A 20,952-nucleotide genomic window follows, 5' to 3' on the forward strand; every position below is an offset into this window, starting at 1 on the left:
CTGCCTTTTCTCCATTGTATATTCTTTCCTCCTTTATCAAACATAACGTGACCATATGTGCGTGTGTTTACCTCTGCACTTTCTATCCTGTTCCATTGATCTATATTTCTGTTTTTGTACCATGCTGTCTTGAATACTGTAGGTTTGTAGTAGAGTCTGAAGTCTGGGAGCCTGATTCCTCCAGCTCTGTTTTTCTTTCTCAAGATTGCTTTGGCTATTCAGGGTCTTTTGTGTTTCCATACAAATTGTGAAATTTTTTGTTCTAGTTCTGTGAAAAATTCCATTGGTAGGTGGATAGGGATTGCATTGATTGTGTAGATCGCTTTGGGTAGTATAGTCATTTTTACAATGTTGATTCTTCCAATCCAGGAACATGGTATATCTCTCCATATGTTGGTATCATCTTTAATTTCTTTCATCAGTGTCTTATAGTTTTCTGCATACAGGTCTTTTGTCTCCTTAGGCAGGCATATTCCTAGGTATTTTATTCTTTGTGTTGCAATGGTAAATGGGAGTGTTTCTTTCATTTCTCTTTCAGATTTTTCATCATTAGTGTATAGGAATGCAAGAGATTTCAGTGCATTAATTTTGTATCCTGCTACTTTACCAAATTCATTGATGAGCTCTAGTAGTTTTCTGGTAGCATCTTTAGGATTCTCTATATATAGTATCATGTCATCTGCAAACAGTGACAGTTTTACTTCTTCTTTTCCGATTTGGATTCCTTTCATTTCTTTCTCTTCTCTGATTGCTGTGCCTAAAACTTCCAAAACTATGTTGAATAAGAATGGTGAGAGTGGGCAACCTTGTCTTGTTCCTGATCTTAGTGGAAATGATTTCAGTTTTTCACCATTGAGAACGATGTTGGCTGTGGGTTTGTCATATATGGCCTTTATTATGTTGAGGTAAGTTCCGTCTATGCCTACTTTCTGGAGGGTTTTTTATCATAAATGGGTGTTGAATCTTGTTGATAGCTTTTTCTGCATCTATTGAGATGATCATATGGTTTTTCTCCTTCAATTTGTTAATATGGTGTATCACATTGATTGATTTGTGTATCTTGAAGAATCCTTGCATTTCTGGGATAAACCCCACTTGATCATGGTGTTTGATCCTTTTAATGTGCTGTTGGATTCTGTTTGCTAGTATTTTGTTGAGGATTTTTGCATCTATGTTCATCAGTTATATTGGCCTGTAGTTTTCTTTTTTTGTGACATCTTTGTCTGGTTTTGGTATCAGGGTGATGGTGACCTCGTAGAATGAGTTTGGGAGTGTTCCTCCCTCTGCTATATTTTGGAAGAGTTTGAGAAGGATAGGTGTTAGCTCTTCTCTAAATGTTTGATACAATTCGCCTGTGAAGCCGTCTGGTCCTGGGCTTTTGTTTGTTGGAAGATTTTTAATCACAGTTTCAATTTCAGTGCTTGTGATTGGTCTGTTTATATTTCCTATTTCTTCCTGGTTCAGTCTCGGAAGGTTGTGCCTTTCTAAGAATGTGTCCATTTCTTCCAGGTTGTCCATTTTATTGGCATATAGTTGCTTGTAGTAATCTCTCATGATCCTTAGTATTTCTGCAGTGTCAGTTGTTACTTCTCCTTTTTCATTTCTAATTCTATTGATTTGAGTCTTCTCCCTTTTTTTCTTGATGAGTCTGGCTAATGGTTTATCAATTTTGTTTATCTTCTCAAGGAACCAGCTTTTAGTCTTATTGATCTTTGCTAGCATTTCCTTCATTTCTTTTTCATTTATTGCTGATCCAATCTTTATGATTTCTTTCCTTCTGCTAACTTTGGGGGTTTTTTGTTCTTTCTCTAATTGCTTTAGGTGTAAGTTTAGGTTGTTTGAGATGTTTCTTGTTTCTTGAGGTAAGATTGTATTACTATAAACTTCCCTGTTAGAACTGCTTTTGCTGCATCCCATAGGTTTTGGGTCGTCGTGTTTTCATTGTCATTTGTTTCTAGGTACTTTTTGATTTCCTCTTTGATTTCTTCAGTGATCTCTTGGTTATTTAGTAGTGTATTGTTTAGCCTCCATGTTTTTTTCCTGTAATTGATAGCTAGTCTTATAGTGTTGTGGTCGGAAAAGATACTTGATACGATTTCAGTTTTCTTAAATTTACCAAGGCTTGATTTGCGACCCAAGATATGATCTATCCTGGAGAATGTTCCATGAGCACTTGAGAAGAGAGTGTATTCTGTTGTTTTTGTCCTATAAGTATCAATTAAGTCCATTTTGTTTAATGTATCATTTAAAGCTTGTGTTTCCTTATTTTCATTTTGGATGATCTGTCCATTGGTGAAAGTGGGGTGTTTTTAATGTCCCCTACTATTATTGTTTTACTGTCTATTTCCCCTTTTATGGCTGTTAGCACTTGCCTTATGTATTGAGGTGCTCCTATGTTGGATGCATAAATATTTACAATTGTTATATTTTCTTCTTGGTTTGATCCCTTGATCATTATGTAGTGTCCATCTTTGTCTCTTGTAATAATCTTTATTTTAAAGTCTATTTTGTCTGATATGAGAATTGCTACTCCAGCTTTCTTGTAATTTCCATTTGCATGGAATATCTTTTTCCATCCCCTGACTTTCAGTCTGTATGTGTCCCTAGGTCTGAAGTGGGTCTCCTGTAGACAGCATATATACGGGTCTGGTTTTTTATCCATTCAGCCAGTCTATGTCTGTTGGTTGGAGCGTTTAATCCATTTACATCTAAGGTAATTATCAATATGTATGTTCCTATTACCATTTTCATAATTGTTTTGGGTTTGTTATTGTAGGTCATTTCCTCCTCTTGTGTTTCCTGCCTAGAGAAGTTCCTTTAGTATTTGTTGTAAATCTGGTTTGGTGGTGCTGAATTCTCTTAGCTTTTGCTTGTCTGCAGAGGTTTTAATTTCTCCCTTGAATCTCAGTGAGATCCCTGCCGGGTAGAGTAATCTTGATTGTAGGTGTTTCCCTCTCATCATTTTAAATATGTCCTGCCACTCCCTTCTGGCTTGCAGAGTTTCTGCTGAAAGATCAGCTGTTAACCTTATGGGGATTCCCTTGTATGTTATTTGTTGCTTTTCCCTTGCTGCTTTTAATATTTTTTCCTTGTATTTAATTTTTGATAGTTTGATAAATATGTGTCTTGGCATGTTTCTCCTTGGATTTATCCTGTATTAACTCTTTATACTTGATTAACTATTTCCTTTCCCATATTAGGGAAGTTTTCAACTATAATCTCTTCAAATATTTTCTCAGTCCCTTTCTTTTTCTCTTCTTCTTCTGGGACCCCTATAATTTGAACGTTGGTGCGTTTAATGTTGTCCCAGAGGACTGTCCTCAGTTCTTTTCATTCTTTTTTCTTTATTCTGCTCTGCGGTAGTTATTTCCACTATTTTATCTTCCAGGTTACTTATCCGTCCTTCTGCCTCAGTATTCTGCTACTGATTCCTTCTAGAGAATTTTTAATTTCATGTATTGTGTTGTTCATCATTGTTTGTTTGCTCTTTAGTTCTTCTAGGTCCTTGTTAAATGTTTCTTGTATTTTCTTCATTCTCTTTCCAAGATTTTGGATCATCTTTACTATCATTACTCTGATTCTTTTTCAGGTAGACTGCCTATTTCCTCTTCATTTGTTTGGTCTGGTGGGTTTTTACCTTGCTCCTTCATCTGCTGTGTGTTTCTCTGTCTTCTCATTTTGCTTAGCTTACTGTGTTTGGGGTCTCCTTTTCACAGGCTGCGGGTTTGTAGTTCCTGTTGTTTTTGATGTCTTCCCCCAGTGGGTAAAGTTGATTCAGTGGGTTGTGTAGGCTTCCTGGTGGAGGGGACTGGTGCCTTTTTTCTGGTGGATGAGGCTGGATCTTGTCTTTCTGGTGGGCAGGACCATGTCCGGTGGTGTGTTTTGGGGTGTCTGTGACCTTATTATGATTTTAGGCAGCCTTTCTGCTAATGGATGGGGTTGTGTTCCTGTCTTGCTAGTTGTTTGGCATGGTGTGTCCAGCACTGGAGTTTGCTGGTCGTTGAGTGGAGCTGGGTCTTAGCATTGAGATGGAGATCTCTGGGAGAGCTTTCAACAAATGATATTACGAGGGGCCGGGAGGTCTCTGTGGACCAATGTCCTGAACTCGGCTCTCCCACCACAGAGGCTCAGGCCTGACACCCAGCCAGAGCACCAAGACCCTGTCAGCCACATGGCCAGGTATGTGGGGAGTTTCTTGCCTTTTGGGAAGTCTGAGGTCTTCTGCCAGCATTCAGTAGGTGTTCTATAGGAGTTGTTCCACATGTAGATGTATTTTTGATGTATTTGCGGGGAGGAAGGTGATCTCCACGTCTTACTGCTCCGCCATCTTGAAGGTCCTCTCTCCAAACTCCGGAATTCCACACTCCAGAGGCCTTCCTTTCAACGTGCTGCCCCTCCGCTTCTGCCTAAATGACGAATCTTTATTTACTTTGCCACTCTGTTCTGACAGCATGTTACAAGTGGAGTGGGTACTGAGGGGTGTAGCTGGACCCCCAAAATCCCAGCATTCCCTTCGGGACTCCACCAACGTGGCGGCACCCATGTTGCAGTTCTTTACCTCAGGCAGGTGGTTTGGTGCCCCGGGTCCTTCAGGAGTCTTGCCCCTGCAGCTGCTGCGTGAGGCCCACTCTCGAGAGGTGCAATTTTATGATCCATATTCTACATTATTTCTTGGAGTGTCAGCAGGTGAGAAGCTGGAAAGGCTTGATGTAGTGATAAGAGGATTACAGAGAAATAATGAGGATAGTGAAGTATTGAAAGATAAGAAAGCTATTCATTGCCTGAAGCAAGTCACTTGGCCATTCTTATCTAAATGCAAAATGAACATTTGCTCTCTTGCCAGGATTAAAGAGCACATGTCTGGTGCAGGAAGAAATAATATTAAAAGTATACAGCATCATGTAGCCTCCCCCTCTGTAGTGGGGAGCTGAACAAGGAATGAGCAGAATCCCCAGGACAGCCTGTGTTTGCCTGTTGGAAAAAAAAAGCACAGCGTTCAGATCCTTACTGCAGGGAGCTGTCCTTATTTGCAAGTTCTGCAAATGGGATTTTTAGGTTCTGGAGTTTAATTCAGTTTGAGACAAGGTGAAAGATGGAGTGGGAGGGTGGCATCACAGGGGAAGGTAGGAAAATGTCACAGAACTCAAACAAGTCCAAATAAATTATCTCTCAACCCTCACCTCCACCCACTGATTCTTTTAAGTAGGGATTGAGCTAAAGACGGCCAAATCTTTTTTAACCAGTCCTACACAGGTGGCCTAGTACCTCACTTCGGAACTTAGGGGTACTTACCAGCTACTGCTTTTGTTCAGGACCTTTGGTCTTTAGGTAAAACTGAGGCTAAAAATGTCCCACTTCAATAACCTTTTCTATGTTTCAGAAAAAGTTTCGGAAATCACATCTGGGCAATTTCAAAGGCTCAGTTCAAACTGTCGGGGTCAGGGAAAACCAGTGTGTCAGAGCAGAGAGGCTGAGGACCCTGTGCCCTTAGAGAGGGTGTTCTGGGAAGCTTCAGGGTGAGGATGGTGTAATGTCCTTGGAGACACACAGCTCTATTCTGGGGTGAGAATTTGGAACAAGGTTTAATTTCTCCAGATAGGAGAGGTTTTACTGACTTGGCTTGGTATGTGTAATCCTTCCTAGTCTCTTGAATGTAGTCTGTTCTGATAGAGAATCATTTTGGCCATTGCCCTGATCCAGAAAGCTTATTCCTAGCAAACTGTCTTGTGAAGACCACTCTGTTTCTAAGCTTCAACAGGTCACACACAGACTCAAACCCATTTTTTGGTTCTTTTTTCAAAGAATCATCAGATTTGAGGTCTTTCTTCAAGGAAGCAAAAAGATAGCTCACATTTCCCAAGTCATTCATATTCATCATGAACTATAAGTCATCAGCGTATGAAATACAAAGGGATGGAGAGACCCACACACAAGGCATCATACATTCACAAATACACAATGGGGTCAATTAAGTAAATGCCCTGTTATTTTTTCGTCCCCAACCCACCTTCTTCCACAGTGTACTATGCACAAAGCCTTCCAGGATGACCACTTCTAGCTTCAAAGCTAGAAGTGACCTTACCAACTATCTGCTGAGAAGCTGCCCAAGTGACCTTTTTGATTCTCAGGTTCCTCATCAATAAAATAAGGATTAAGATATTACCCACCTCAGCAGTTATTATAAAGATTACCTATATGCTCAGTTAATATCAGTCTGTTCATTTGTGTTGAAGAAACTGAGATTCAGCAAGGTTGAAGAACATGTCCAAGTTCATGACAGTGATGGGACAAAACCCAGAGTCTCCCGTGTGGTCAGGAAGGCAGATGGAGACAGGCTGTCTTCAGACAGTCGGCAAACCTTTAAGGGTAAACATGGCATGACTCCATTTATGGTTATGAGTTTCCATTCCAGTGAGAAAAGGTGGTCCTCTATCTCCAGATAGAGGAGCACTGAGAGAGGATTCTCCACAGCCATGATGGTAAATGACTGATTAAATGACTGAATATCCAAGAGGAATCCTCTAAGCCATAAAGAGGCACAATTATAAACCACCACAAGCTTCCGAAGCTAAAGTAAATAAACAGCTGAAGTTAGATAAATAACAAACAACTGGTCTGGAGTAAAAATTGTACCCGTGTCTAGACGTGTTTTTATTAGTGTTTATGACTCCTCTGTTGAAACCAAGTCTCTGCATTCTACCAGTGCCCCAGCCTCCACATGGTCCCCTCCCAGTAAAAAAGATCAACCATTTTTGGCCTGTAAAAGTGGAAATTGCATTTAGTTAAACCTAATATTTGTGAATTAACCTATAACATGTTAGTGTTTTAAAGTGGTGCTTTGCTGTGTTAGGGAATCTTCTTTCTTTTTTCTTTTTTAAATTATGAAAGTATGATAACACATTTACAGGGGACTTGAAAAATATAGAACAAAGTTACATACAGTTCCACTACATATTACAATTATTATTTTGTGTATTTACTCTCAGCATTTTGTAAGCATATCTGAAATATTTATAATTGTTAACAATATTCAAGTTTTTAATTATTCCTTAAAACAATGAACTCCTAGCCTGTTTCCTTATCTAGAGTAAGAGGAAACTACACTGAATTATCTCTAAGGTTTCTTTTGTTTTCATCATTTTTTGTCCATATGGCCAGATTAACTTCAGTACATTTGATCTGATAAAAACACTAATTTCTGCATATTTGTATCTTTAGTCCCTATGATTTATCGTTCATGCAGTATAACCACTTGCGTACAACTTTCAAAGTTCTAGGGAACGTTTCACATGTAAAAGGCTTAATGTGAGCAGCCATTTTTTTGCATGAGGGCCAACTGAAAAAATAAACAAGTTTATCAACAAATTTCTTTCACTCAAAATAAATAGTTTTATTAAGTCCTTTCACATAAAATACATATTTTTAAACACAGATGACCTATGTTACTGAAAAGAATATCAACTTTTTTTTTTTTTTGGTAACTAAAATGTTAGAATCTGAGCTTATTTGAGAAGAAACAACCAGGGCCACATCCTGCTTACTTGTTACTCAGTTTGTGTTACTCTTTTAGATTCACAAATTGGTCTTCTCATATCATCTCATGTCAAGCTTTGAAAGAATTACACAGGATCAATACAGACTCACCTTACAGATGGGAAATTGGGATACTCAGAGAAACAAAGTTGACTTGCAGCTTTTATAGAGGACAGCTTTCTGACAGGAGTCCAGGGAATAAGAGAGAGTGCAGGCTGCCTGGGGCCTGTGGGTTATATAATAATGATTTCAACCTGGAAAGGAGTGCACAGGAAGGATTTAACCAAGTTTTCCCATAGTTTAGAAGTGTTTCTTAAACACTGAGATTTGAGAGCTAATGAACATAATACAAAGGTCCAGGCTCATTGAAGTAGACTAGAACTTGGACCTCTGCATTTTCTTCAAATTCCTCTAATTCATACTAAAGTGTGTATGTGCTTGTGTGTGTGTGTACATGCATGCATGCATGTCACAGTGACTGCATATGTACTAAAGCAAATAAAGGTTAAAGTATAGCATGAAGCACTAAGATTAGATGACAGAGCAGAAGAGGAAATGTGGGAGGAAGCTGATACTCACTGACATGGCTTACTTGGGGATGATATAAAGCAGTGTTTCTCAACCTTTAGTCTGTACTAAAATTGCATGGAGAGCTGCTTAAAACAGAATGCTGGGCCCTACCCATGTCCAGAATTTGTAATTCTGTACATCTGGAATAAGACCCTAGGATATGCATTTCTACCGGGTTCCAGGGGTTGCTGCTGGTTGTCCAGGGGCCATACTTTAGGACCAGCCGTGTAGACAAGCACAGCGAGCGGCCCTGAACCCTGGCTGCACACTGGACTCATCTGGGATGAGACTGATGCCCAGCCTCACCCCCAGAGATTCTGATATAATAGAACTTCCGTGGAGCCTGGATAGTGTAGTTTTCAAAGCTCCCCAGGTGTTTTAATGTGCAGTCAGGGTTGAGAACCACTGATGCCAAGGCTTCCTGGAAAAGCGGGCGAATCTGGGCTCCAGGAGCCACATTCAGTCCTGAGTTGCTGAATTTAATCAGTTTGTTTGTCTGCATGTCCTTTCCCAGGGGCAGGTGAAAGCAATGCACTAAATGATCTTCCTAAGGGCCTTTTCCCCACTCAGTATCGAGGCTCTGACTAGGATGCTTTAAAAACGCATTTCCGTGATGTACAAGTACAACAAGCATTTAAACTCACTCAAGTTGATTAAAATCAACTCAAGTTGATTTTTTTTCTTAACAATGCTGCCCTCTAGTGTCCTTTTGGTAGAATTATGTTAAAAACCCACCTCAGCTATCAGTACAGTTATTTCCTATTATGTTAGATAGCTAAAAACTTGGGGGGGTTTTCTCTGACATTAAAAAAAAAAAAAAAATGAAGTGGGAATTCCCTGGCGGTCCAGTGGTTAGGGCTCCGCGCTTCCACTGCAGGGGGCACAGGTTCAATCCCTGGTTGGAGAACTAAGACTCCGCATGCCCATGTGGGGAAAAAAAAAAAAATTGAATATGCATTAAATTCAGTTTTACTTTGTGGCAACGTGAATCTCTAACTGTGGCCTCTACATTCTCTGCATTCCTCCCTGCATTCCGTGCTGCAGCCTCCTCCTCCCAGACTCCTTTCTGCATTCCACCAGCCCTTTCCTGCAGAGTCAGTAGCCAAACAAATCACGGAGCAAAGAAATTACCCCTCAGCTAAAGTACCTGGGGCATAAGGGCATCTTGCATAGGCTCTTCCACGCTCAGAACTGTTCCTTCTCACCTTTTTCTCACTTCCCATCTCTTTTTCACTTGATTGATAGTTTATTGAGAATTGAATTCATCAAACAGGGGCTCCCCTGTCTTCCTATGATGAGTTCTCCAAACCTCCTGAGGTCCCACCATCTTGCCAGAAGTGTCCTTCCCACCCCCAGGAGTGTTGTTCTCCTCCATCTCCCTGTGTCAAGTCTCTCTCCCTCCATACTCCCCAACCCTCTAGCCCACATCCTCAGTAACTCCCCTATCTAGATCACTCCCAGTGGCATACAGGCTTACTCTTACATCTTCCAGTTTTAAAATAAAACTCTCCTTTGACTCTGAGTACCCCTTCAGCTGCTGCCCTCTTTCTCTGCTCCATTCATTTCCTAACTTGAGTCTACCCAGGTTGTCTCTAACGCCTTCCCTTCCCCACGCCCATTCTACCACTGGCTCCAGCCTGGCCTTGGTCCCAACGCACCACAGACACTGACAGCACTCTTTTCATGGTCTGCAGTGACCTCCCTGTCACACAGCCAAATCCTATGGACGCTGTTTTGTGCCCTTCTGACTCGAATGCTCGTGTGTTCCAGTCCTCGGGCACAGCTCCTGCAAGCACTCCCTATTCTTGATTCTGAACTGTCCCCCCATCTGGCTTCCTTCCTGTCCCTCTGGCTGCAGTGACCTCTCCCCGACTCCTGCTCTGGCTCTTAGAACCTCTACTCTTTTCTCTGGGCAGACTTCCCTTTTATAGTCTCATCCACTTCCATGGATTTAAATACAGTTAAAGACTGGTAATTAATAAATATCTCGCTTCCAGCCCAGGTTGTTCACCGTGTCATTATCCAGTTATCTCCACTCAACATCTCCCCTCAGTCTCTTACAGTCATCTCCATTTTTGGCATGTCCAAGGGGAGACCCTGGCTCTTCCTCCCAAAACTGTTCCTCGCTCAGTCTCCTGCATCTCGGTGAATGGCCAGTTATCTGGGAGATCGCCTTCATTCCTCCTCGTCCTCGCTTGCCACGTTCAGTCCATCTGCAAGTCTAGGGGATACTACCCCCCAAACAGATTTTGATCCATTCATGCCTCTGTCTTTGCTACCACCTCCCGATTCCAAGCCCCCTCAATTCCTGCCTGGAGTACTGCAATACCTTCCTAAAGATCTTCCTGCTTCCTCCAGCCCCCCTCCAGCCCCACAGCACGGTCAGATAGTGTTCTGAAATGTTCTCTGCATCGTCATTTCCTTACCTAAAAATGTTAGTGACTTCCCATCAAGCCCTGAATAACAGACAAATAACACGGTTTGCCCTCTGCCAACTTCATCCTGTAGCCCTGTCCTCCTTCCTGACTCAGCTTCCATGGCTTCCTGATTGCGGGAACTCACCAAGCTCTGTCCAGCCTCAGGGCCTTTGCACGTGCTGCTCCAGTGGCCTACAATCCTCCTCCACTGTTCTTCACCTGACTGGTCCCTATTTATTTTTTGTGCCTAAACATTACTCCTCAGGGAGACCTTCCTTAACCAACTAAAATCGGTCTTCCCTCTTATTCCCTATCTCAGCCCCTTATTGGTTTTCTTCATAACATGTCACATTTTGTAATTACCTACTTGTTTACATCTCCATGTTCTCCACTCAATTCAGAACTCAAGGAGCTTTGTATCTGTTTTACTCACAGATGAACCCAGTGCCTGGCAAATATTAAGTTCTTAATACGTGTGTGTGAAATAAGGGAATGAAGGTACAGGAGGAGTACCACCTCCACTCCACCTTACCTGCTCTTGCCAAGGCCTCAGGAACTGCCGCATGGCCAAGCCACTGGCCAGTCCTGTGCTCATCTTACGTGATTACAGAATGGAGACAGGGGAGGCTCTCGGGCTCATTTTATTCTGTTAACCTCCTCAGTGTTTACCAACGTGTTTGATTTGCCCCAATATCCCCAACCCCCAGCATAGCAGACGCCCCATAAATCCTGTTGACTGGATGAACATCTCAGCTCTGGATGAAACAGGATGTGAAAGGAAAGGGAACTAGCACAACAATGGAGATCTCCAAAGAGAGAATACTTTGGGGCAGAGATTTAAATAATAGCTTTAGACTTCCAGAAATTTTAGCACAGGTACTCATTTCCATTTGTATAATAAAAGGAAAGAAAAGGTTTCATATAACCTTTTGTATCTCATTTGCTTTATCAAGGGAGAACTATCTTCATAGATTTAGTTGCTGAGTAATAAACTGATATTTAGAAGTCTTTCTCCAAGAAAGAAAAATATTTTTCTTATAAGCCTAGTTCTACCTCTGTTGGGACTCTGGTGAGTAAAAGCATTCCCATCTTCCAAACAAAGAAACCAAGGGCAATTTTAAATGGTTTACGTAAGCCAAATAAGCAAGCAGGCTAAGAGCCTAACCCTCGCTGTCTCGTTCCAAATCCTGTCCCTGATCAATTAAGACAGTGATTGCTGGTGAGAAATAAAAGAAGAACACATCTACTCAACTTGAGTTTGAAGGACACGTAACCTACCAGATATTAGTGGGGCAAGAAAAGCCCGTGGCCTGCAACCCCTTGAAAATGTCAGATGACCTAGCATCCTGGGTATTTGGCTGGCCTGCTTTATAGAAGAAATCCAACCGTGTCTGTGACTTATCACTCAGTTGAACTTGAGGTTCTCCACGCTTCCTGGTTCTGCACCACATCGGCTGGTGCCAAGAAGATTAGCTCAGCTCCACCCCTCTGGGAAGGGGTTCATTCTCCTGTTTAGGAAATATGATGTCAAGCTGAAAGAGGCTGATGAGCAAGCAGGGCGGGGCCACACGCAGGCCCCAGTGAAATGCATGACATGGGTGTCTTAGAATGAACTTTGGTCCAAAGTGGTCAAGGACAGAGTAGCCCGTGCGGGCTGGGAGCCACTGTGGCTTTGGCTGTTTGTTCAGCATTTAATATGTTTATCTTTCTGCCAAACACATTGTTGTTGAGTCATCTCTATTAAACAGCCACCCTGAGTGAGTCTTAGCTCTGCAGATCCCACACACAGAGGCAGGCCTTCTTTCCCCAATGACCCTCCATTCTACAAAGTCAAAACAAATGCTTTCTCTCACTTCTCACTTTAGTGAGCGCTTAAGGTCCCCATGTTCTGAAAGAGGTGAATCATGTGTTCTTTTATCCAGCCAGGAACCCTGAAGCGATAAAAGTAAAGGAAGAATTTAAAGTGGTCATTCTGTTTTTAATATCATTTCATGTTGTTGCTGCAATCTGAAAATGGAACGTCAGTTTACCCAAAAGTACCAGCCACCTCCAAACTATCAATATTTTATGTTAGACTATTATGTTATCACCAGTGTCAAAGTAATTATATTAATCCAACAAATAACTGCATTAAATATCTAAGCTTTGGGCAGGAAAAAGAAAAAAAAAGACTGTATAACTTTGAAAAGTATATGTAGTGCTAACTATTTGGCTTTCCATAGAAATCGTTCGAGCCATGACACATGTGATAAACCAAGGCATGGCAATGTACTGGGGAACCTCCCGCTGGAGTGCCATGGAGATCATGGTAATTTCATTCCTATTTTTAAATGGCCGTTGAGTACCTATTATTGTTTGTTAGATATCATGTGTAAGTTGTAAGATCTTTTGCAAACTTTCTTCACAATCACAATGGCACTAGAATTCTATGATCAATTCCATCAGTAATAGAGATGGATATGGGGGGTGGATCTCCTCAGCTCAGAATACAATAGGGAGGGTGCAGGTGTCTAACAGGAATTGTGCTTTAGCATGTTCTCTGATAGTAAGAGAGTAGATTTCTCAGCTAACGAGACATATGAACACAATATTCCAGGGTTTTTTTTTAATGTATTAAATAATGGTACTGTTCATAACATGCTAATTACAGATCATTTTTATATTATATATTAGTTAAGTTTTATTTCTTTAGGAACCTAGAAATAGTCAAACTATGTTTTCTTTGTAATAGTCCATAATTCATACTTTGACTAATTTTCCCTGGACCTTACTGATTCCAAAACCTCTCAAAGAATAATAAGGATTTCCTGCATTGGTATTTCTTAGTGAAATTGATGGTCATAACTTTGCTTACTATTTGGCAATCTACATTTTTCTTGGTTTGTATTGATTTCACCAAAATGAAATTTTTTCATGCATACAGCCTTATTTCTCATCAGGTATAAATTCAGTTGCACTTTTATTTCTCCCTAGGAAGCCTACTCTGTAGCAAGACAATTCAACATGATCCCACCAGTCTGTGAACAAGCTGAGTACCATCTTTTCCAGAGAGAGAAAGTGGAGGTTCAGCTACCAGAGCTCTACCATAAAATAGGTAATCTTCACAATCAAATTTACTGATTATTTTTAACAGCAGGATGATCAGTGATCCAGAAAAAAATGTTACTGAAATGCTTTCCTAAATGTTCCTAATTAACCTAGGGGTTGTCAGCAATATGCATTCCAGAGACTGGAAGAATCAAAAGTGCCTGTATGTAACCTCCAGAGTATCACTCGTGACAGCCAAGCAGAGCTGTAAATTGTGACTGGTGTACAAGCTGTACTCAGTAGGTGTTCAAAAAATGCATATAGAATGAAGGGAAGAAACAATGAATAAACGTATTTTTCATAGGGTAGTTGCTCTAGCCAAGAATGCATCTCTGAGTGGATTATGACTGCCTTTCCCAAAAATTATGGATTTGTACATCTGTATCTCCTATTTTGCCTAGAACTGAGTCAGAATGGGAATTCAAGAACGGCTGACAAGCCAGGGACACATGTTTTTGTAGGTAGACATAATGACAAAGAGAGGGAAAAAATATATACACAACATGTACACGAGAATTTTGGGCATCAGAAAAACCTAAGTAAGCCACATTTTCAGGCGTACTTATTAAAACAGATTCCAGAGATAATTTTCTTCATAAGAAATGGGGGTTTACATGAGTGGGAAAATGCTGGGTAAGAAAAAAAGGATTAAAAAGTTCAACAACGGCAATAACAATGGTTATTATTGCTATCACTGCGTGTTTACTGTGCAGGGGGCGTTGTGCTCCTGCTTTGCACCAGGCACTGTTAAGGCACTGAGTGAACAAGCGAAGAGCTGGATTTCTGTGCAAGCAAAAGTGTTTATCTCTGAGTGTAAAAAGAAACATAAATTTTGGTCATCCGAAAACTATGGATAAGCCACATTTTCAGGCTTGATTATATGGCCTGTTCCCCATAACCAGCAGTGCACGTTTGGTAGGTTTATAAAAATGAAGCACGATTTGTAGATGCCTGAACTGTAATGAAAAGATTTATGCTGATATTAGCTCATGTATCTGGCCAGTTTTCCCCACAACTAACCAAGTCCTTTCTAAACACCCCGACACTTTTGATCCCAGTTTGCTGAAGTAACTTTTTAAGGTTTTTTCTTCTGTAGGCGTCGGAGCGATGACATGGTCTCCACTGGCCTGTGGCATCATCTCAGGAAAATATGGAAATGGGGTGCCTGAAAGTTCCAGGGCTTCACTGAAGGTATTTTCCTCCACCCCTAGGAAAGAGTCTGGGGATAAGAGCAAGGGAAAAAAGGAGATTGAACAGAACAGTTCTGCAGCAGCCTGTGGCTCCCTGGCTCAGGCCGAGTGTGGCCTTGGGCTGGCCGGTGTTCCCTGGCCAGCTCCCCAAGCCCTCTGGAGGTCTCTACTTCTGGTCAGGCATCAGTGCAGAAAGTTCTCCTCTGGGGACCGGGGGAGATGCCCAATGACCTGGTTGGATTCATAGACTCGAATTCCTACACTAATTCTTATATTCAAGAAGGCATTTCATTCCTCCTTCGAAACTTAGGAAACGTAAAATCCCTTTTCTATGTAAGAGTATCTAATTTTACTTTTCTTGACAAAACAAAATTTAAGCCATAGAGGTTTAATCCACATGTGGCAAACCGGTTGTAGTTGAATAGGTTTGAGTTCGGTTGACGTTTTTTAATATGTGAGCATGGGGAGTAAGGAGGGAGGGTTTGGGAAGCAGATACAGAGCCAAGCCTCTGTCACGGGGGCTCAGGGCTGGCATTTGCATAGATCAACTCCGGCTGCTCAGTCTTGCAGCTTAATTTCTTCTCTGAAGCATAAAGATATTTAAGATCATTGACATAAAGTTACCTCCATTTAGAAGATCTTGATGATTAATTTACTTGGAGGGTACTCCAAAATCTCTCCTTGTTAATAACAACATGTCTGTTTTTTAAAACTTGAGAGAATGTGTAATAACATTAGAATCACAAATTACTCTGTAATGTCTAGGGAGAGAACATAGGCATTTTCAAAATTCACACATGCCAAAGGCCCCAAAGAGGAAGCAGAAGTCTGACACAGCCTCTTGTCTCCATCAGCACAAAGTCAGCAGAAGGACAACTCAAGTTAAGCCCAAACCAGCAACCTTTTAATCAGTGTGGCTGGAACCACCGTGTGCTTCCCTAATCAGGACCTTCTCCAGACTCTAGGTCTATCACTTTTCTCTCTGCTGTATCAGTTGACCTATTAGCTTGTTTGTTCTCTAAGATAATACAACATAACTATTTCCTAAAACATGGTGACATGGTCCTGCTTCTAGTTTTGCATTATTACACTAATTATCCTAGAATATATTGTAGGGTCTTGTTTCTGAAAAATGGAAGGTTTTGAATAAGTCAGCAAAGAAAAACGAAAAGCATCTTAGGAAAGAAGGGATAAAAGGTGGATGGCAAGAAAAGAGTGAAGAAAGAGAAGCATTGAAAATTGTGATTTTGCTGAGCACCTACTATGTGCCAAGCACCGGGCTAAGTGTTTTTATTCATCTCCTTTTTTCCTCACAAAGATAAATGGATACAGATGGCTTTTAGCCAGTTGTAGCCAAGCATGTTGTCTTACATTCTTTCAGAGACTTTCTGAAAAACTCAAAGTGCTTCCATATATACCAGGTGTTTGTTCCAGACTATCCTTATAAGAGGGTAAACCTTTTCCAGATGCAGAAACTGAGCACAAAGAGATTAGATAACAATCCAACAGCATAAACTTATAATAGAAAAAGTTAAAAGTAGAACCCAGGTCTCCTGGCTCTCAGTGCATCTCCCTAAAGGCATTTTTGTTTCCCTTCAAACTCAGGTTTTTAAAGGAGGAAGAAGTAGCTACTACACTGTATTTGAAGTATATGATTGGCTGATCTCCATCACTATTTGAGAAAAGCTTACAAACAGCTGAAAAGCTTTTAAAAATGCACTAACGAAAGGAGGAAAAGAAAAGGAGATGCAAAATATTTGAAGGTGACTAAGCCCAAAAGCAACCCGAAAAATATTTCTGTTGTTGACTTTTCAGCATCTGTTGAAACATCCTTAGCAATAAATAAGGACTCTCAACAGGTGAAAGGCAGCCAGTCACAAAGCACGCTTCTTTAGAGCTCTGCAAACCCTCAAGGCTTCTTAATTCATCAGTCCAAGTGCTTTCTGGACTAATATATGTACACTTAGAAAAACCACTTGAGTAACTAAAGCAAAAAATACTACTACTACTAATTATATACATATATATATATATATATATATATATATATATATATATATATTTTTCAACCTTAAGATTGAATGAGAATTCTAATAGTAAAAACATTTTTTAAAAAATAAAGACCTAGGCAAATAGATAAATAAGATGGCAACTTTCACCTTCCCCCAAAATAGAATAAATGGTTGGTATTTCACACTGGCTGTTTTAAGTTACAATAAAATAAGGTTGCTAATACTTTGTTTCTGCTATAAATATTGAACTAGATTTGAAGGATAAACTAACTGAGTGTGAAAAAATACCTATCTTTTAGAAAGTAGTACTGCCCAGGGGGTTTTCTGGGAGGCTGCATCTGGCCCACCACTGTTACAAAGACTTCTAAATCAGTGTCATCAGCACTGACTCACCGCTGAGCTAAACACCACTACTTCTTCATGCCTATCAGACATGTCCACGTGGCTGTCCCATGGGCATCTGTCATGCCTAATGGAATCTGTCCTCACTCCCCAGAATCTACTCTTCCTTCTCATTTAACAATGCCTCCACCCATCCATCTGGTCATCCCAGTCAGAAGCCAAGGCATTATCTCAGCTGCCTCTTCTCCTCCCTCAGTCTTCTTCAGCGGGGCACTAACTCCTCCAGTCCACATGCTGACGCTCTGTGGTCCATTCCTTGTACCACCCTTGTTCAGATCTTCATCACTGCTTACTTGGTTTGCTGCATTAACCTCCCATCTGGACTCTCTGATTCCCCCGCTCCCTTTTTCAGGTACCCACCAGTTTTCTATTATCTATCTCAATTATGTGACCAATTATCTTTCTAAAAGATTAATCTGACTATATCGTAACCCTGCTTAAAATCCTTTAATGACTTCCCAATCACTGATTATAGGACAAAACCTAAAACCCACAAAAAGCATTCAAGAAAATACTCTTGAACCCGTTTTTTGTTCTTGTCTCTCCCCAAATCATATTACTTCATTTTTCACCCAAATGCACTGTACTCTTTTTTGCTTCCCCAAAATGCCCTTCTTTACATCCTGCTGTGGAAGCTCTCCTCATCCCTAAAGACAAATCTTGGTTGTCTTCACTCTGTGAAACCTGTCCTCACTTTATAAAACTCAGTTATTGGTACTTTCTTCTGTCATTCCATAAACACTTCTTACAGTCTTAGAATCCTCTGGCTGCAAGCAATAGAATGCAATTCAACCTAATTTAATCAAAGAAGGGAATGCATAGACAGACACTCCCTGGGAAGGATGGAGTGGGATGGCCTCAGGGGTGACTCCATCCATAGATTTGCACATTGTCAGGACTCTCCATCTCCTCTATTTCTCCCTGCATGTGAGTGTCATTTTTTTCTACTACAAGTGGGTCTTTTCCACGAGGCCAGGAGCAGGAATGCTGGTGACCGCAGGCTTACATCCTTAAAGTCATGTAACCTGAGAGAAAAGAGACTTTTTCTTTATCAGCTTCAGTCCAGAGAAGACTGGCCAAGCTTGGGTCATGTGCCAACCTGATAAACCAATGACAGTGGCCCAAAGGATAAGGTGCTGTGACCAGCTCACGTCATGCACCTATGGTGACCTATTTCCCATAAAGAGGCAGTACAAACAAGGCTTCTGAGGAAATCATTGAGGGGGCAATCCAACTAAAAACAACACTTCTCAAGTTACCAGACAATGATTTGTGAGTACCTATAGGACAGAAACTGAAACTCATGTTAACTCATCACAGAGCCTGGCACATGCTAGGTACTCAATAAATGGTTCTTGAATGGGTGCAATGAGCCATAACTGAGGATCAACAAAGTCTGATCAAGAGACCAGGTGAGCAGCTTTTAAATAGAAATTTTAAATAGAAATGAAAAGTGCAATAAAATTTATGGACAGCTCTTCCCTACTGTTGGGAAAATACCTTATAGAAAAATCATAAAAATATGTACCCTTCTGTCAAAGGTAAACTGGAAACATGCAAACTTAACGTAGATCAAAGTGGGTGGAGAGGGGCAGTCCAAGTACTCCAGGTGTTCATATTAAGAAACTAAGGATATTGCCCATTATGGTACAATTTCAGAAGGAAATTTTTTAGCTCCAGCATTTTACCTAGAGATTTTCACCTCAATAGTGAAGACTTTGCTGCTCTTTTGAGCCAAAGACTTCGATGTTTAGATAGAAATAGTCAATGATCTTGAATGCTAAATTATTCTAGACAAGGCCCAGTAATGAAATGTGACTGATTCTGTCCATGGCTTTACAGTTGCTCCCTGAGTTCCAATCTACGATTAACTAACAGGCAATTGGGGGATTTGGGGCTGATCTCACAGACTAGTCCCACCCTGTTATGGCTACCTGTAATATGGGTGTCACACAGATAATGGTCACAGCAATAGGAGATGGCAAAGAAAGAGGCTTTTGGAAAATTTAAAGAATTTTGTGACATGTATAAAAGCAATAGCCCACTAATCTGTGGAAAAAAGCTCATTCAATTGTTCCTTTGGCAAATATTTACTGAGTGTCTACTCAGTGCCGGGCCCTGTGCTGAGGGCTGAGGATACAGGGACAGTCTCAATGTAACTCAGGGACTTGCTAGAGATAGACATGAGAAGGAGTGAATTATGAAACTATGTGGAATCCACAAGCACTGTGGAAGCACGCAGGGCTGCCAGCTGAGTTGTAGTTCTTTAAGGAGGAAGTGTCTGTACTCAATCTGAAAAATTGAAGAGATCTATCTTTACCCTGTGGAACCCTGGTTTCTCAGATCCCTTCCTCACCACCATATTGGCTGAGCCCCTCTGGGCCAACCACTGTGTCAAGACTGGAGATGTTGAGATGAACGAGAAGCCATCTCTGCCTTCCACTAACTTAGAAAGAACAATCAACATGTAATCAAACCACTGCAGGAATAGGATTAAGCAAGTGGAATGGAAGATGAAATTTCAACTTCTGATTCGTGGATTACTGCCCAGTCAACAAGTTGGGTTTATTATTGCATACAACCACACCCACCACCAACCTTCTTACCAAAAACACTGTTTCACTTCCATATTTAATTAATATTTTAGTTAAGCCTCATCTCCTCCCTATGCTAACATTTTCCTACTTGTAAAGCAGTTAAAGTTATGTATTTCCAAAACACATTTGTTTCCTTTGGTATGAGGAAAGCAGTAGAAATACTATGCATCTACTTTTTAAAAACCCTAACCTAGGGGCTTCCCTGGTGGCACAGTGGTTGAGAGTCCCCCTGCCGATGCAGGGGACATGGGTTCGTGCCCCGGTCCGGGAAGATGTGGGAAGATCCCACATGCCGCGGAGCAGCTGGGCCTGTGAGCCATGGCTGCTGAGCCTGCACGTCTGGAGCCTGTGCTCCGCAACGGGAGAGGCCACAACGGTGAGAGGCCTGCGTACCGCAAAAAAAAAAAAAAAAAAACCCTAACCTGCTTATGTTTTCCAGTGATTAGAGTGAGATTTATGTTGAGGGTGGGAAGAAAGGTACTCAATAAATGAATGTTTGGTATTTGTTACTTTTAGAAATCTTCCTAAAGATTGATGAATCAGTCAATCTTCATGTGTGTGGTATATGTTGAAACCTCAGGAACTCTCCTAGTTCTAATAAAAAGCAATTGTTCAAGAAGCACTTGGCTATTGGTTTTCAACCGTGGTTTTTGTTTTTTTTTTTTCATTTGAATAACATTCAGAGATACTCGTCCTCTGAAAAATGTTATGAAACTAAAGTGCGGATCGGTGATGTTTTTCCCCTTGAGGACAGTAGAAGTAAGTTCAGGGGCTCTCTGATGTACCCAGCATGCTGCCAGGGAAGGCTGCTCGGCCCCCATCACGGTGCTCATTGCTCCTAACTGTCCACCTACCTCATCACCACTGGCACCAGCCGTCATCTCTGGAGAGATGCTCAAGGCCACACTTCCTCCTGGAGGAAGCTAAGGTCTCCGGAGCCGAGACTGGGAAAACTCCTGGCCATCTCTCTAAGCAAGCTTCATGTGAGGAGCCAGACCATAAGCCTCTGAGATCTAGGAGGAGAACAGAACTGGGGCTGCTTGTTGTTTTTTCTTTTCATATCTGCAAAATCATTCCAAAAATCATAACAAAACATAATGCGGTTTTTTTCTTTGGAAATACTGTCTTAGAATGATGAAAAAAA

General features: G+C 41.1%; 1 protein-coding gene across 7 annotated transcripts in view; it reads left to right on the forward strand.

The window, feature by feature from the left end:
- Positions 1-20,952, forward strand: part of KCNAB1 (potassium voltage-gated channel subfamily A regulatory beta subunit 1) — a 508,411-nt gene that overhangs the window by 469,860 nt on the left and 17,599 nt on the right. For all 7 annotated transcript variants that reach the window (XM_079921204.1, XM_079921205.1, XM_079921206.1 and 4 more), the window contains 3 exons: positions 12,743-12,828; positions 13,494-13,614; positions 14,704-14,798. In XM_079921204.1, the coding sequence (XP_079777330.1) occupies positions 12,743-12,828; positions 13,494-13,614; positions 14,704-14,798 (302 nt within the window). The remainder of the gene's footprint in view (positions 1-12,742; positions 12,829-13,493; positions 13,615-14,703; positions 14,799-20,952) is intronic.

Source organism: Stenella coeruleoalba (genome assembly GCF_951394435.1).
Source record: "Stenella coeruleoalba genome assembly, chromosome: 5".
Classification (NCBI taxonomy): domain Eukaryota; kingdom Metazoa; phylum Chordata; class Mammalia; order Artiodactyla; family Delphinidae; genus Stenella; species Stenella coeruleoalba.